Genomic DNA, 16,878 nt, shown 5'->3' on the forward strand with positions numbered 1-16,878 from the left:
TATGTGTTCTCCGCATACTGGGTAACTTCACCGGGTCCTACTGTTTACCCCACTCGGCAGGTACACCAGTTGAGACTCATACAGAGCCTGTTCAAACATAGATAGCTAAACCTCAAAGCCAGAAATTGTATTCAGTGGGTCTGAGATGGGATCAGATAATTATTTCTCACGGGTTCACAGTGGACCCTGTTACTGTTCATAGGAAGTGCCATTTCTGCAGGCACTGATGCTGTCTTTCCTTTTAGATTTAATGCAGTTCTGATCTAGACAGCGTAGACACACAGAGCTGTCCTCACATATAAATACCATTGCCATCTGGGTAGATGTTTGCCCTCAAACAACTGATGCATAACGATATGCTCCACAAACTCGAATACAAATAGAAGTGATTTATTTATATTCAGTGAGGTTGGGGCAAGATCTGAGGTTACACATGTCAATCAAACTTCTTTGTAAGATGACTGAGCTAGGAGATGAAGGTGCCAGAAGACGCTGGTGTAGCAGCTTAGCAAACTTTCAGTGTTAGTGAGTTTTGTTTGTGTGGTCTTTTAGTTCTTTATACATGTCTGCATGGGGTGGGGTGGGGTGTTTACTATGAGTAGATTTGTCCATGGCGACCAATAAAGAGTGATGAATTCCTTGACCTGGAGTTATAGGCACTTGTGAGCAGCCATATTTTGGTGCTGGAAAACAAATATTTCCTCTTCAAAAACAGTTGAATTTCAATGTTTAAGTTATGTTCTAACAATTGCATGCTTTTGACAGAAAAAAAATTGTATTCACATAAGAACAAAAACTAAATTAATAAATAAATATTAAAAAAATAGGTAACCTGAGTGTGCAAGGAAGCAAAAGTGGACTTTATTTCTGGAAGTAATGAATTTTACTTCTCAGAGTATATGTTTAGTCTGACATCTGATTGGTAGTAAGAAAACTGCCTCTACACTGGTTACATCTTTCCTGTGTTTGTCAGGGTCGATGTAGTCTACATAAGGCAGAGCTCCTTCAGCAGCCGTGAGGACTTACTAAACCTAGCAGCATAAAAACCCTTCTGATCCTATAGTAGTCATAAGCATCCCATCCCTCTGGTCCAACACTGAAATGTGCAATTTATGGACTCCATGGCTATTGAAAGTACATGTGGAATCAAGAGTCCATTAAAGAACAGGCATCAGGACTGGGGGAGACCAGAGCCGTCCCTAGCACTGGCTGCTCATGCAGGTGACCTGATTCAGTTTACAGCACCCACATGGCAACTCAGAACCACTTATAGCTCCAGTTACTGGGAATTTCATGCCGTCTTCTTTCCTTCATGGGCACTATATGCATTTAGGGCACAGACAAACAAAGTAAACACTTATCTATATAAAAATATGTCTTAAAAAAGGAAATGTCATTCCACAGTTCCATATCTGTCATTATTCAAACTCCCTTTCACTCAGTCTGGTTGGAGTGAGGGACACATCAAGAAAATGCTTTTCCTGTCTCATGCTTGTGTAATATAGGTAGATTTGCTCCTGTCCGTATTCTACAACACATGGAGAGAGTATGTAATTACTCTCCTTGAAGTTAGACCCTAAAATAGTGTAAAGAAGAGGAATCATGATTTTAGCACAGGCTTTGAAATGACAGGGAGATCTTTGTTCTTATCCTGCTAGTGGGATATTTGCAGAGAATCTGTCACAGTCATCACAGAGAATATATTTTCTTAATATAAGTATGGAACCAGAACTTGGTGCAGAAACTGTGTAACACCAGCAACCAAGGAGGTCAAGGAAGGAGGATCCAATCTTAAAGCTAATTGGAGCTACAGTGTGTGTGTGTGTGTGTGTGTGTGTGTGTAGATAGATAGATAGATAGATAGATAGATAGATAGATAGATAGATAGGTGATATAGATATGATGCGATGGAGAGTTAGCTAATACATTTGTCTAACACATGTATAGCCTTGATTCAAGCCATAGCACTAACGAAATTTAATAAGAAGAAAAAATGTTGAAGATTAAAACTATACTTTGGCTGTGAGTAGATAATACAGAAATTAATTTTTACTTAAAAGTATGAACTTATAGTCATAAGTGCTTCCAACTATATTTTCTATAAAAAATGGCAAACATCACTCTCAGCCATAGCAGTTGCAAATATTTCCTCAGAAGAAAGAATAATTTTTATACCTTTATAAATAGCATTTAAATCCTCCAAAAGGAATTATCAAGTCTGTGTTTGTCTTTTACATGTTACAGATTCTGAAGTCTCATAACGGAAGGTCAATAGTCATTCTAAAACAAAATCTACCCTCTCTGTTCACTTGTAGATCCATTTTGCATAGTGTCAGCCAAACTAAGCTTTTAATATTATGTTTTGAAATGCATGTTTGTTTTGGGGAATTGAAGCAGTTATCATCCTCAGGGGTTCGGCATGTACAACAACCACATTTCTGTTCCCTGCTGTCTCCTTCTTTAACAAGAGAGGCTGACAATTCCTACTGCCTGTACTTTATGTATTCAAATGGAAAACCTTACATAAACTATATCACTAAATCTTCAAAAAGACCTTCTATCACTCTATAACATGCCCGTGAAATAACCCTGTTTCTCAAGTACTTCTTACGTATAATTTTCAAGAACCAATTGACTGCACACCATGAGTTCTTTATGAAATTGGCTTGTATTGTCATGTCAACTTACAGGCGCTTGAAAAAACTAAAGTTTCAGTGATTTTCATGCCAAATATTTAATTAAATCTTAGAAATAGGCTTAATCAACATTTCATGCAAGCTCTGTGTTCTTGATGAACTGAGCAATGCACTGACTAAAACCTAAACAAAGTTTCAATGATATTTAGGTCTAGGGGACAAGCCAAACTTTTGTCCAAATTGAAAAAATAAGGAGGAGATAATGTGGCATGAAAGGGTGACAGGAAAAGACAAAAATCAAAATGTTGCAGGAACACTGAGAGTCAGGGTAAGCCTGCAGTGATCTTTCAGGGTTCAGGGCTACAGTCAGAACTTCTGATGGTATTAAAACTTCAGATAGAAATCAGCCTTGAGTTTGAAGCTGAAGAAAACTATAGAAATAACACAATTTTAATATAAGTAGTTAGATAAAGAAAATTTGATATATCAAGGATGTACTATGTTTTCAGACAAGAACTTTATCTATGCCCTATGATATTTTCCCATTATAAAGTGAGGCCTTTGTACTTATCCTTCAACACAAATCTAGAGAGAACAATCCAATTTATCACAGAGTGTATCTTTCCATAATGCTTCAAGGTGACCAGAATGTGGGTAATTATTGCTGTGAACAGGATTACAATGGTTGGAAGATCAGACAAAAGAGGGTGATCTCCAAGAACCATCAAAAATAATGCTAGTTTCTACCAATATTTTTAAAAATATTAACATATCTTTCTGGAAATAATTATGCTCAGAATGAATTATTGATCATAGCCTACATATCCTAGGTACACTCATCTACATTTTTCTAAGCCCTCTCTTCATTTCAACCATATATATTTATTTAGTACATCATTTAAAGTTTTGTTGCAGTTATCTCAAGTATATAAAAACTTTATTTTTGAGCATATCTGAAGGATTTCTCACATTATTCCTATATTTTCAAAGAAGTACTTTTAAAAAGTTTATGGTTATTGAAGAAAACCATTATCATCTTTACTTGAGATCAAATATGTTTTCATCTTTAGGGTAGAACCAGAGAAATAAGAAATGATTGATAAATAGATGATAAATAGGTATATATACACCTACACATGCATGCATAGATACATTTATACATGTATACATACATAATTAGCAGAGAAAGATGTATACATGGTAAACAAAGAGGTAGTTATATAGACAGAAAGATTGATGTATAGAAGAAAGACTATAGAAACATAGATGATAGATACATGATTGAAAAATGGATAGATAGATAGATAGATAGATAGATAGATAGACAGACAGACAGACAGATAGATAGAGATAATAGATACATACATATATACATACATACATGGATGGATGGATGGTTAGGTAGATAGATGATTGATAGATAGGTAGATAGATAGATAGATAGATAGATAGATAGATAGATAGATAGATAGATAATCTGATTGATAGATAGATTGCAAGGCTCATATTTGTAGGAAATTCAATACAGACTACCTGTCATCTTGACAACTGATTATTTGGGTCATGATTAGAAGTTACATAAAGTTAAAAATCTATCCAAGAATATAGTGAGGCCCTTTTTCTATCCACATTTAATTCTAGGGTTAATTCCATGTGTTCAGCTCTTCTTTGAGTGTCTAAGTTCATGAAAAATAAGGAAGTTATGTATTATTTCTGAGCAAATAATATACAAATAATTTTTAAAAGTATATGTTACAGACTTTACCAACTTTAAATCTTACCAGTTTTCATACTAAAACAACGAACCTCAAGTCAGGGGAAGGGTGAAATATTAGTTACTTTCTGAGTTTAGAAATGATCACCTTTTCCATGGTATCTAAAGAGACTTCTTGTTAAAAGACTGTGTTACCTATTTGTGACAATATAATTTGGAATAAGAGCTTCTGATTCAGTCTGTTGAGAGCTATGAGAAAGTGGGAATTTACAATAAGTACATGGATTGGGGTCAGTGTCCACAAGTCACATGCAGAATTAGAACATGACAGTAAATGACATAAACGCCCATAACAATATATAGACTATCTGGGGTATTAAGAAGAAGCTGCTGGGCGTGGTGACACACCCCCTTAATCCCAGCACTTGGGAGGCAGAGGGGCAGTCGGATTTCTGAGTTCAGGCCAGCCTGGTCTACAAAGTGAGTTCCAGGACAGCCAAGACTCCACAGAGAAACCCTGTCTCGAAAAAAAAAAAAAAAAAAAAAAAAGAAGGAAGAAGAAGGACGAGGAGGAGGAGGAGGAGGAGAATGAGAATGAGAACGAGAACAAGAACAAGAACAAGAAGATCAAGGAGAACAAGAAGAACAAGAACAAGAAGAACAAGAACAAGAAGAGCAAGAAGAACAAGAAGAAGAAGCAGCTACACATATTTATTTAGGATGAAATATAATGTGATAGTTAATATTATCAAATTATCACATAATATAAAAACCAGAAATGAGGTCCCTGGCCGTGCCCATGAATATTATCTTGCTTATATGCATTGGGGTTGGATGGTCTGCCCTCTCTGGGTAGCTCCATTCCCTAGCTGAGAATTTTTTTTAACTCTGTAAAGAAAAAATAAGAATTGAGCAGAATAGTGCATTCACCATTCCCTGCTTTCTGGTTGTTACTGTTATACTAGAACCTGCTTCAAAGTGCTACCATCTTTACTTCTCTTCCACAATAGACTAAGAGCCAGAATAAACCTTTTCCCTCTTAAACTGCTCTGTTCCGGATATTTTTCCAGAGTAATAGAAGTGAAAATAGAATGGTAGTTAAATGATGTTAGAGTTCAACAGTTCAGTGTGGTATATTTGGTAAGGATAGTAGAATATGTCAAAGAAGGAAAAAGAACTAGAAATAGTGTAGACTGTGTATAGATACTTACAAGAGGTTAAATTTGGGGTGCTGGTCAAGATAAACAGTATGATGAAATGCATGATTGTTGGTTATACTTTTTCTCCTGAGAATATAAGAATATCTTGCTGTTTAATATAGCTTCATTCAAGAAAGTAAAGTCCAGAAGAGTCTGCCATGCTGATGCTCTGTAGTCTGTAGAACATGAGAGTGATGGGTTTTGTTAGAGTACCGTGGGGAGAAGTAAGAAAAAATGCCTGTGATCTTGACAATAAGAGTTGGAGTTCTGGCTGGTATAGAGGATGGGAGAGGGGGAAGAAGGACTCACCCAGCTGTTTACTGCAGACACAAGCACACACACACACACACACACACACACACACATCCTTCATTCCTAGAGATTAGCCACCAGAGATGGTTAATTTCATACACTACGTGTTGACTCTTACTATGTGTTGACTCAAAATTCCTGAGCTGTCCTCTCATAGTCTTCTATATATTTTTACATCTCCTCATTGTTTACTCAATAATACTTTGGTTGGTCCATTCTTTTGCTTTTCCTTTAAATGTATCACTTGATAGAAATAATTAGGGAGCTTGAACATTTTTCAGCAACAGGCGTCTTTATTAGCCTTTAAGTATACAGAAATATCCTTTCTCACTCATAGTGCCGAACAGAGTGGGTCATGACTGCCATGTCAGTGAATTACATTACTTTTAAAAATAAAAGGAATAGATTACAAAAATGTATACCTAAAGAAGTTCTCTAGCTGACTGAACATTTACAGACAATTCACCACCAATGTGTAAAGTAAATCCACCTACAAGTAGATATTTAGAAAACAAGTATGTGCAGGGCGTGGTGGCGCACGCCTTTAATCCCAGCACTTGGGAGGTAGAGGCAGGGGTATTTCTGAGTTCGAGGCCAACCTGGTTTACAAAGTTCTGAGTTCCAGGACAGCCAGGGCTATGTAGAGAAGCCCTGTGTAAAAAACAAAACAAAACAAAAACCAAGAATGTAATGATAGTTGTTAAATTTACCCAACTGAATTAGTCCTAACTTCAGTCCAAATGTGTAAATCACCAAGTTGTGCAAGTTATGATATCTGGAAGGATGGCAGTCAGCAATACCATCAATGATAAAAACATGAATAGGACCAAGTTAATATTCTCAAGTTGGTAAGACACATAAAGAGCCTAACTAAGAATACTTAACATTTCAATAAATGCTATGCAGAAAATAAGCAAGGTTTTGAAAAAAAACAGAATAACTCATATATGTAAACCTGAATGGAATGCCATCTTAGATAAGGTGGTTAGAGAGAACCTCCCTGGAAACATGACATTTTAACAGAGGATCAAAAAATTATCATAAGCCCATTGGGGATAGGAAGAAAGAAAATTAAAATGTACAAGAAAAAGACAGCATGCTCTATATAAAAACAAAAACAAACAAATACAAAACAAAACAAAACAAAAAAAAAAAAAAACAGTGAATCAGTGAATACCAAGATATAGCCTTAGGAGAGGGCTGAGCTTTGATTGAGAAATATGAAAAGGGCATGTTTTTAACTTCTGCACAAGAAGAAGCCATGGTGGGACAAATGTTTATGATTCAATAACCTTAGGACCCAATGATCTCTTTCACATAATCACCAGAGCTCTCTGCCCTGTGTTCAGAGCTCTCTTAGCTCAGGAGCTGGCTCACTGCATTAAGAGCATCCCATAAGCTGTCCACTCAAAGGTCAGTCGGCTTTGTTACTGCTGAAGTATGTTTGATCCAGTATGACCTCAGGGGTGACTTTCAAGCTCTCACCTGAAGCTTTCCATTTGAATTCCAAGTACCAAGGTTGTGTGAGTCCAGCTTTTTGTGTGGAAGCCACTGCGAGCTTTATTCTGGGCAAGACCTGGATCTTCACTTGGAAATCCACATGGCTAACATGCTGGGAACTCTTTTCTCTCTGCTCTCTTGACTCTCAGTATTCAGTCTCAATGACAGGTTGGGAGGGCCAGGCTCATCTCACTCATTCATCTATTAATAATCTTCTTGAATAAGACAGCCTCATTTTATTCTTCCTTAAAGATCCATAACTAGATGCCTAGATTATAAAAAAAAAGGAGCCCAAATGCTCTCATATTGTTTTAGTTTTTAAATGATCATAATGTAACCCATGGACTTTAAATGAAACTCAAAATCACGTGTCCTTAAGTATTCTAGCAACCCTTTGCTCTAATAAAAGACTAACCAAAAACAACTTAGAAGAAGAAAACGTTTATCTTATGCATTCAGGTTATAGTGACAGAAGAAAATCAGGAGGGGAACCCAAGAAGGAACATGAAGTGGAAACCAGGGAATATTGCTTGGTGGCTCACTTATTACACTTGGACTCATGCTCAGTCAGCTTTCATATACCACCCAGGGCCACTATCCCCAGACACAATGTTATTCAGAATGAGCTTGCCATTTCTACATCAATTAACTACCAAGACAATTCCCCAGACATGCTCATAGGTCCCGTCTGATCTAATGGATATTTCTCCATTGAGGTTTTCTTTTCCAAGAATTCTAGGCTTTGCCTCCTTGAGAGTTAAAGCTAACTATGCCACTAAGTAATGTTATATTAAACACAGTTCCTTGCTTATTCATTCATATATTGCTTATGCCCATTTTCACAGTCAAAAGTTATGTCTGTAGTTAACAATAGATTCTGTGTGAGTTCAAAGACTAAACTATCACTGACTCGTGAGTTTGCCAATCCCTGTGATGAGTATCTGTCATGTGAGTAAATGAATGAACACATAAATAAGTGAGTTATGTTAGCAAATTCACTTTTATATAATTACATCTTAATAGTATATACTTGATGGCAGAGATCCAGCCATTACCTTAGACCTGCACATATTTCATTTAAAATATAAAACCAACATTATTTATGTACCATTCTGCTTTGGTGCCCTAAAATACAGTCAATCAGAATAAAGCATAATTGCATTTTCTAAATGAGCATATTCTATTTTCATAATTAAACTTTCATCTCAACATTTCTCCTATTAGAAACAGCCAGACTCCTAGAAATTTCTTATAATGGTTCTAGAATCAAAGCAGTCATTTCATTCGGTCAGTATGTCTGAGTCCTTCTGGGGTTTTTCTCTTGCATCTGTTAGTTGGTTCTGAAGTCTACCTTGGGGTACAAAATTCTGTTTTACTGAACTACCTCCCTTATGTAAGAATTTCATTTCAATTTTACATTTGTAAAAGACTTTCTCTCTTTTACTGAATACCCACTGCACAGTTAAGAGAGGAGACACTGGAGATTCACCTGCTCTATCTCTTAAGAGCAAATGCTACCTTCTAGTTAGTCAAGAAAATGAGTTTAAGGTAGTATAAATTATTTACCACAAATCCCAAATAGAATGTCACCTAAGTTCACAAGACGTTAGAACAAGCCACCATTGCCTGGAGAAACACAAGGGGAACTTGACTGAGAAATGTGTTAACTGCACTTCTGCAGTCATTCCTGCTTCTAACCCATCTCTCTTTGACTCTCTGTGGCTATCTCTGTCTGCCTCTGTTTCTGTCTCTCTCTGTCTCTGTCTCTCTCTGTCTCTCTCTGTCTCTCTGTCTCTCTCTCTCTCTCTTGTGTGTGTGTGTGTGTGTGTGTGTGTGTGTGTATGAGCATGCAAGCATTCATGGATGTGAATGTCTGCACCTAGCACAAGTGTGAAGGTTGCAGGAAAGCTCAGGTGTCAGTCTTCAGTGCCCACCTTGTTTGAGGCAGGATCCCATATTGTTTGACTCTTGCCCTTGAGCTGGGTGGATTTTTCCCATCTCTGTATCCCATATGCTGAAGGGGCAACGAAGTTTCCCTTATACCCAACTCAAATGGGTTAAGGTTCTGTTAGCTTTTAATTAAAGTTCCTGAAATATAATACCAACTCACTGAACTTGTTTATATGTACACGTTTAATTCTCAGCACATACCAACCTAGTGACAAGATTAAAGTCAAAGTTATACATCTACTTAGCAATTGCCATTCATTTTAAATCAATTTCTCTTCCAATAAATGCAATGTCCATCTTCATTAAGCAATTCAGCTGTATTGAATTCTTCCTTGGACTTATGTGATGATACTTTTTAAATGGTCTGAATAGCCCGACACAACCCTTTAATTCTGGAAATTAGAATCTAAATGTCATTCAGGAAATTGAAAATCAACTTTTTATGACTTCAGTGGAAAGAATTCATACTGAAATCTGAACAATGGCCATGAAAAGTTAATAAATAAGACTAATGATAGACTACAGTAATTTAAGAACAATCAGACACTTCAACTACTTATAACTAATGTTTAAAGCTTTGAGAAAAGGAAGAAACAGTATTGGATTTTCATGTTGAAATTCTAAATCTCTGATCAAATTTATCACGGATCCATTTCACATTGCATTCACACTTACTGCATAGACACATTCATTTCTCATTTTAGATACAATTATTACTGATGTAAAGTCTTAGAATAAGAGTCAATATGCAGGTTTTGAAGCTCTGTACAACCCTTTGTAATTTACCCTTTCTTCCCAAAATATAAAGCATTCCCTTTCCCAAACTTCTGTTATTGAAATACTAATACAGCGAACCCTCGTAATTCAAAGAATGATTTCATTCTTTTTCAAAAATATCTTCCTGCTGCGTTGGAAGGAAAAAAAAAACATTATGGGCAAAGAATAAATTATGGGTTTTTGGGGAAGCCAGAAGGTACAATGGTGTTTGATAGCCTCCTAATGTATAGTATAGGACTGGGAGCCTTGGTTAGAAACTATGCTGTGCCCACCTGTGTCCTACATCTCTCTGAATGGAAACTGGAAGACCAAAAGAGTAGGATATGCTTCCAAAACATACAAGGGCAGTCCTGAGCTTAAATGAGCTGGAATAGGTGTTCTCAGTAGATTTCTTAAAGATCAGAAAGGGCTTTTAGTGTTACCTGAGGGCAATGAGACACCAGGACTGCTCCATTTTTAGAGGATTAGCCAAATGTCAGAAGAATCAAAGTGACTTATCATAGGAATGCTTCTCCCCACTCTGATCCACCTCACATGTACTTATAAAATATTTCTCTAAGGAAGTTTACATGTGACTAACGTTCAACTGTACAGATACTCAGGAGAAGTCAGATTTGCTGAAGATCATGACGTATTTCTCAGATTCTTGTTATTCTGCACACCATGCAATTGTCTTTAAATAAAGTACAGCTTTCAGTGCAGCCAATGAGTAGCCAGGCATGCTAATGAGAACATCTTTAAATAGTGTCGTTCTGCTGAGCTTCAAAGTAGAACCCAGGAGAGAACGGATGGAGCATGGGGACCCTTTTGTAAAGTACTAAAAACACATTTACAAAAATACCAAAACTACATTAAAGGGAACTTGAGGACACTTTGTTTTGACTACTGGAAACAACAATCCGCACAGGGACCCAGGTGGTTAATGTGCTGTACATTATTACTATAAAGCACAAGACCTCCTTCTCTTTGCTGCTCCAAAACTGCAAATTCAATTGATTACATGGTACCCCGCAGAATAGACTCCAAGAGTAAATGAGCAAATGGTGCAGTTAGCCTTTAAAAGGTGGCCAATTCATTCAGCTTTTAAGTATTTATTTATTTTGCCATTGGTCAGTCTAGAAGAAAAGAATGCTAAAATGATTTTTATCTCAAAAGAATTTGTTTCAAATACAATGGAGAAAATGCCATGGACCCCCTGCTTGCAACAGAAAAGCACAGTCTAATCTCTGTAGCAAACCAAGTTTCCTGAGTTCCGAGGTGACATGATATATACATCTAGAGGTCTGTGGTTAATAAGGTTCTCTTGATATTTGAGTCAACTTGAAGTTGAATATCATGATGTTCGATATGAAATTGTCCTCTTAGATTTTATTTTAAACATAAAGAGCTTTAAATAAATAAGAAAAAGTGAACAATGTTGACACGAGCTTCTGATGTTCATCTTCAGATGAACCTATTTGTACAGAGCTCTTGACTCCCTAACTTCCTCTCACACAAGACTTAGGCATGCGTTTTGAGTCCAGTGTCTTTCGTTTATGACTAGGGGAAATATCTCAACAATAGAAGGCATCCACAGAGCCACAGCCAGTGCTTCGTGTGGATTTTGATTTATTATACAGATTTGGCCAAAGAAAACAGAATCATTCCTTTAAGTGAAAGTATGGGGGAAAGGTTGGCAAGATGGCTCAGCAGAAGGAACACTGGCTGACTGGCTTGAGAACTTAGGTTTGATCCACAGGGAATCCTATGGAAGAAGACAAGTGTTAAATTCCATAAGTTGTACTCTGATCTCCAGTCCTCTGTTGTGGAACACAAATTAAATAATATAATATAAATAATTAATTATTAGAAAAAAAGAAAGGAAAGTACAGAATAAATATTCTGTGTTCAGTGAATGTTCTGTACTTGCAAGTAACTTGGTGACTTTCTTCATGGCATTTCAAGTTGTCCTGCACATTTTAATAATAGAAAGAAGAATGGGTCAAAATATTCTTAGGAAGGTCTTTCCCAAAATACTTCTCCCTGCTCAATACCCTAAACAAAATATTTGCTTCCATTTCTATACTTTGTCAGAGTTGTGTTGACCCAGGATAGCAATCAGTCCTCTACCATCTGATACTTTTAGAAAACCCCACAGGTATTTCATTTCCCCAAACAGAAATGACAATAAAGAGTTCATGTCTAGACACTGTGCTGGCTTATAGAGAGATATCTGAATGGTTTAGGAATAAAAATAGGGCTGTATGTATGGCACAGTAGTTAAGAGCGTTATACTCTGCCTCTGCCAGGAAGCTAGACTTATCAAAAAGTCTTCTAGTCAGCTTGTCTTATTTGAAGCTGTCCCTCAGAAGTCCTACTGAAGTAGAGAACCTTCAGAATCCGGTCAGTTTGAGGGCTTCCCTGAATCTACTTTAGCTGTTTACTTTCTGTGCTTAGTGAGCTTCCCTTGACGATAGAATGTTTCACTCTCCTTTAGAACATCTTGGGTCTTAAGAGCTTCTCTGCAAGATGGAAGGTTTTATTTCATTAAAAAAAATCACCACATAATAACTATGTAGTGAGTAAGACAACATAGATAGATAGATAGATAGATAGATAGATAGATAGATAGATAGATAGATATAGATAGATAAGACAGACAGACAGACAGACAGACAGACAGACAGTTAAATAAGCAGGATATGCTTACCTGTACTTTGGCTGGCAAGTCCATTTCTTCACTGGCAGTAAAGCACAATGCTTTGGATTTCAGCATACACTGAAGACCAGTTGAGACACCCAGCCTTGTGAACTGAACAACTACAGGATCCTTGGAATTTGCATTGGTAGAAAAGCCATTGTTGTACTAGCTAGACCATAGCCCAGAAGCCTTTCTAATAAATCCACTGAGAGAGAGAGAGAGAGAGAGAGAGAGAGAGAGAGAGAGAGAGAGAGTCAGAGACAGAGACAGAGACAGAGACAGAAACAGATTCATTATGAGTCCTGTTCTTCTAGAGAACCCTGACTATGCTTTATGCACCATGTCATAAGACAAGAGGGCAAAATCTCTGGAATCATCACCCACGAGCAGCTGAGCACTTGGAGTGTTTTCATCTCAACAAGGAATCAACACCATCAGATTGATGTAGCAGGTTCAGAAAGATGTACAAGCACAAGATAAAAAAATTAAAAACTACACTTGCAGTTTCCTTTTCCTAACTTTGTGAAATGTGTTTCTTTACCAGACATATAGAGGAGTCAAATGAAAAGCAATAAAGAAAATTAAGGTGCCTATAGTATTTGCAGATTTTCCTATTAGCATAATTGCTTTGGACACTCATCTAGATTTGTTGCACTGACAATCAATAGAGACTTGGTATACTGGCTGGTTTTGTGTGTCGACTTGACACAAGCTGGAGTTATCACAGAGAACAGAGTTTCAGTTGCGGAACTGCCTTCATGAGTTTCAGCTGTAAGGCATTTTCTCAATTAGTGATCAAGGGGAGAAGACCCATTGTGGGTGGTGCCATCCCTGGGCTGGTAGTCTTGGGTTCTATAAGAAAGCAAGCTGAGCAAGCCAGGGGAAGCAAGCCAATAAGTAGCATCCCTCCATGGCCTCTGCATCAGCTCCTGCTTCCTGGCCTGCTTGAGTTCCAGTCCTGACTTCCTTTGGTGGACAGCAATGTGGGAAGTATAAGCTGAATAAACTCTTTCCTCCCCATTTTGCTTCTTGGTTATGATGTTTGTATAGGAATAGAAACCCTGACTAAGACACTTAGCTTGTCAGCTTGGAAGTAAAGAATACCATTTATATTATAAACAGAGAAGTGTACCTGTTCAAATATTTGTAATATTTTAAGCAACACATTGCTAGGAATTATCTGTGATATTTTTATTTTACATAAAAGATACATAACCCCAAATGGAGGTTAGAAATGTTTGAAGTGAGAAGTACAAATGCAACTTAAAGCATGCATATAATCTATACATTTTGTATTAGAGACAGGCTCAGAAGAGAGAATCAATTTGTGGTACTATAACTTGGTCAAAAACCTAAGGTAAGGGAGATCATATGACATATAGGGGTATTGAATAAGGCTGTTGAACTAAATTGATAAACATTCAAGCTACCTTGGTAGAAAGTTATGTTTGCATCCATAGAAAATGCTACTCTTAGCCTTAAGCAGATGATCCTCTTTTTGCCATGAATAGTGGTAAATGCAGAGAGGCCCCAATGTACAAGGTGCTGAGATTAATGGATGGATGACTACACAGCCCTCAATAAAGGCAATTCTATGATACTTTCAAAGGCCCAGGGACCCTGCGAAATGAGGGTTAATAATACTGTTAAGAGTCATAAGATAAGGAGAAAGGCTGTGAAATGCCATCTCCTAGTCAAGACACAGACATTAAAAACATGAACTCAGAGCAGCCATGGGTACCTACCCTGAGTCTGTAGAAAAATGGGCCCATCAACAGGTGGGACTGGAGGGAGCCCCACACCTTACTTCTGAGCTACATGGTCCTGATTCGTGTAGACATATTTTCTTCAGTTGTGTACCCACTAATGCCCCTATTAAGCTATCATGAATAGATCCAATCCAGTGCTTACATAGATAGCTCTTGTTAAACTAAATGGATCACAAAACAAAAACAAATAAGAGTCATGAGTCTGAGAAAGGATCTTGCTCAGAGTAGGGATGTGGGAAGTAGATAAGAGAGTGTGTGAGTAGAAGTAAACAGAATGCATTGTATGTATGCATGTATGAAATTTGTCAGTGAAAAAAAGTAGTCAATTAAAAATAAACAAAAAGATTGGCATATACAAATAAACTACATATAAAAACATAAAACACAATAATAGAGCTATAGATATGTGTACATTATATGCATGTACTTGTAAACATGTACTCAAATACATAACATATAGAAATATTAGGCATATACAAAGAACTTGCATATATCAGCATACACATTTCATCATTACATACACATTCTTTTGCACTTTATATTTCACTTGATTTACCATGCCATACTGTTACAGTTCTTACCCATTTCTGTAGCATGTGCACTTATGTAAGCTGTGGAATGCGATTAATAGTGTAGGAGGGTAAGTTCTATATATGTATGATTATATGTCATCCATGTTCATAGACATTTACATTGTTCTAATCTTTCTTATTTTGATGTGTCAACTGAGAGTAGAATCAAAAAATCAAAACATTGAAAATACAATATAGGTAAACTTATGGACAATGCGCATATGAATTATGATAACCAAAAAGGTAACAATAATTACGTTTGTTAAGTTGGTGTTCTCAAGTAATAGAGGAAATGAATCAGCATGAAAAACAAAGCTTATTACTAAACCATTGCTTTTTCTGTTTCTCATGTACAGATACCCCACCATGTGAAGCCCCTGCCGTATTACAGCTATGACCAACCAGTGATTGGGTACTGCCAGGCCCACCAGCCTCTCCACATCAACAAGGCTTATGAAGCTGTGTCTATAGAACAGGATGACAGCCCCAGTTTGGAGCTTGGGAGAGACCACAGCTTCATTGCCACCATAGCCAGGTCGGCTGCACCTGCCATTTATCTGGAGAGAATAACAAACTAACAGCGAAACTAACTTCTAGATGAAGAGCTCACAGGAAAAGGGCAGCCTTCATCACATAGGAGTTGAGGTGTCCAGCATCCTCCAGCCTCAAGAGTTCATTGCTCCTGTACAGAAGTTTAGGGAATAGTGAGAAGCAAACCCCAAACTGCTTATGAAGTTGGGCAGCTGATAAACCTGCCACCAACCCGGGAGGACCCAGAACTTCCTTTGCTTTAAAACATAAAACAAACACAAGCACTCCCGGATGTAAATAGTCAAGAGTGTTACGTTCTTATAAAAATAGATTTCACCCTAGCTATCTATAGGTTGGTTTGTATATTTGATTTTTCTACAATGCATGGTTCCTGGGCTGGAGAACCACAGTGGGAGGGTGGGAATTTGGGGGAAACAACACATTTTTTTTCTTGTAAGATGTGCATAGCACTCACAGACCTTTTTTCCTAAGTTTTTATGTTATTTTTCCTTTAAAATCTGGTTTTATCCTTTTATTAATTTTATTTTTCTTAATTTCCCGGTTGAGTGACTTCTTTCTACTTCTAAATATGAGTACTTCCATGGAACCAAAAAGGTTTGGTTTTTGCATTGACCTAAAGTAAAGAAAGTTGACTACAAAGTTCAATAAACTACTGGAATGAATCAAATACATCGAAGTGTATATTCACACAGTACACATTATAGACAATAGAAGGAGCTCTGGTTTATTTCCCCATCTGTATCTGTCATGGAAAGAAACCTGATGACCAGACCTGTGAACACGTGGATGGGGAAGAGTCTGAATACTACCCTCAAATAGAGATGGGCTCTGTGAACAATGGCCAGGGGTCCTTTGAATGTCACTGTAATGGGATGACTTTCTAAACTCAAGATGATGTGTAATATTGCTTTTAAATTTAATTATCACTTAGCTTTTGTGTAATTTTTATCAATAAAAGAAAAATGTTGAAAAATAAAATATATTATTTTGTGGTTGGTATACCATAGCCCATCGTCATATGTGTGGAAAGTTTCTATCTAGTATCAGAGTAACAATGTAGGAATCTATCAAGGGTTTTGTTTGGTTAGCTGGTTGGTTTGTTGGCTTTTGGGTGTTTTGTTGTTGCTGTTGTTTTATTTTTATTTTTTGTTATTGTTTGATTGTTTTTTGTGCCCCATGGTCAGGTAGAGAAGCACTAACGGGTATAGAAAACATAT

At 37.0% G+C, this 16,878-nt stretch overlaps 1 protein-coding gene across 7 annotated transcripts in view; it reads left to right on the top strand.

The window, feature by feature from the left end:
* Lrrtm4 (leucine rich repeat transmembrane neuronal 4) overlaps positions 1-16,660 on the top strand; it is a 791,305-nt gene extending 774,645 nt beyond the window's left edge. For 3 of the 7 annotated variants that reach the window (XM_006506085.2, XM_006506086.2, XM_006506087.2), the window contains exon 4: positions 15,466-16,660. In XM_006506085.2, the coding sequence (XP_006506148.1) occupies positions 15,466-15,687 (222 nt within the window). In that variant the 3' untranslated portion in view covers positions 15,688-16,660. The remainder of the gene's footprint in view (positions 1-15,465) is intronic. The other 4 variants (NM_001134743.1, NM_001347261.1, XM_006506088.3 and 1 more) reach the window with 3 other exon arrangements.
* The last annotated feature ends 218 nt before the right edge of the window (positions 16,661-16,878 follow it).

Source organism: Mus musculus, chromosome 6 (genome assembly GCF_000001635.26).
Source record: "Mus musculus strain C57BL/6J chromosome 6, GRCm38.p6 C57BL/6J".
In the NCBI taxonomy this organism is placed as follows: domain Eukaryota; kingdom Metazoa; phylum Chordata; class Mammalia; order Rodentia; family Muridae; genus Mus; species Mus musculus.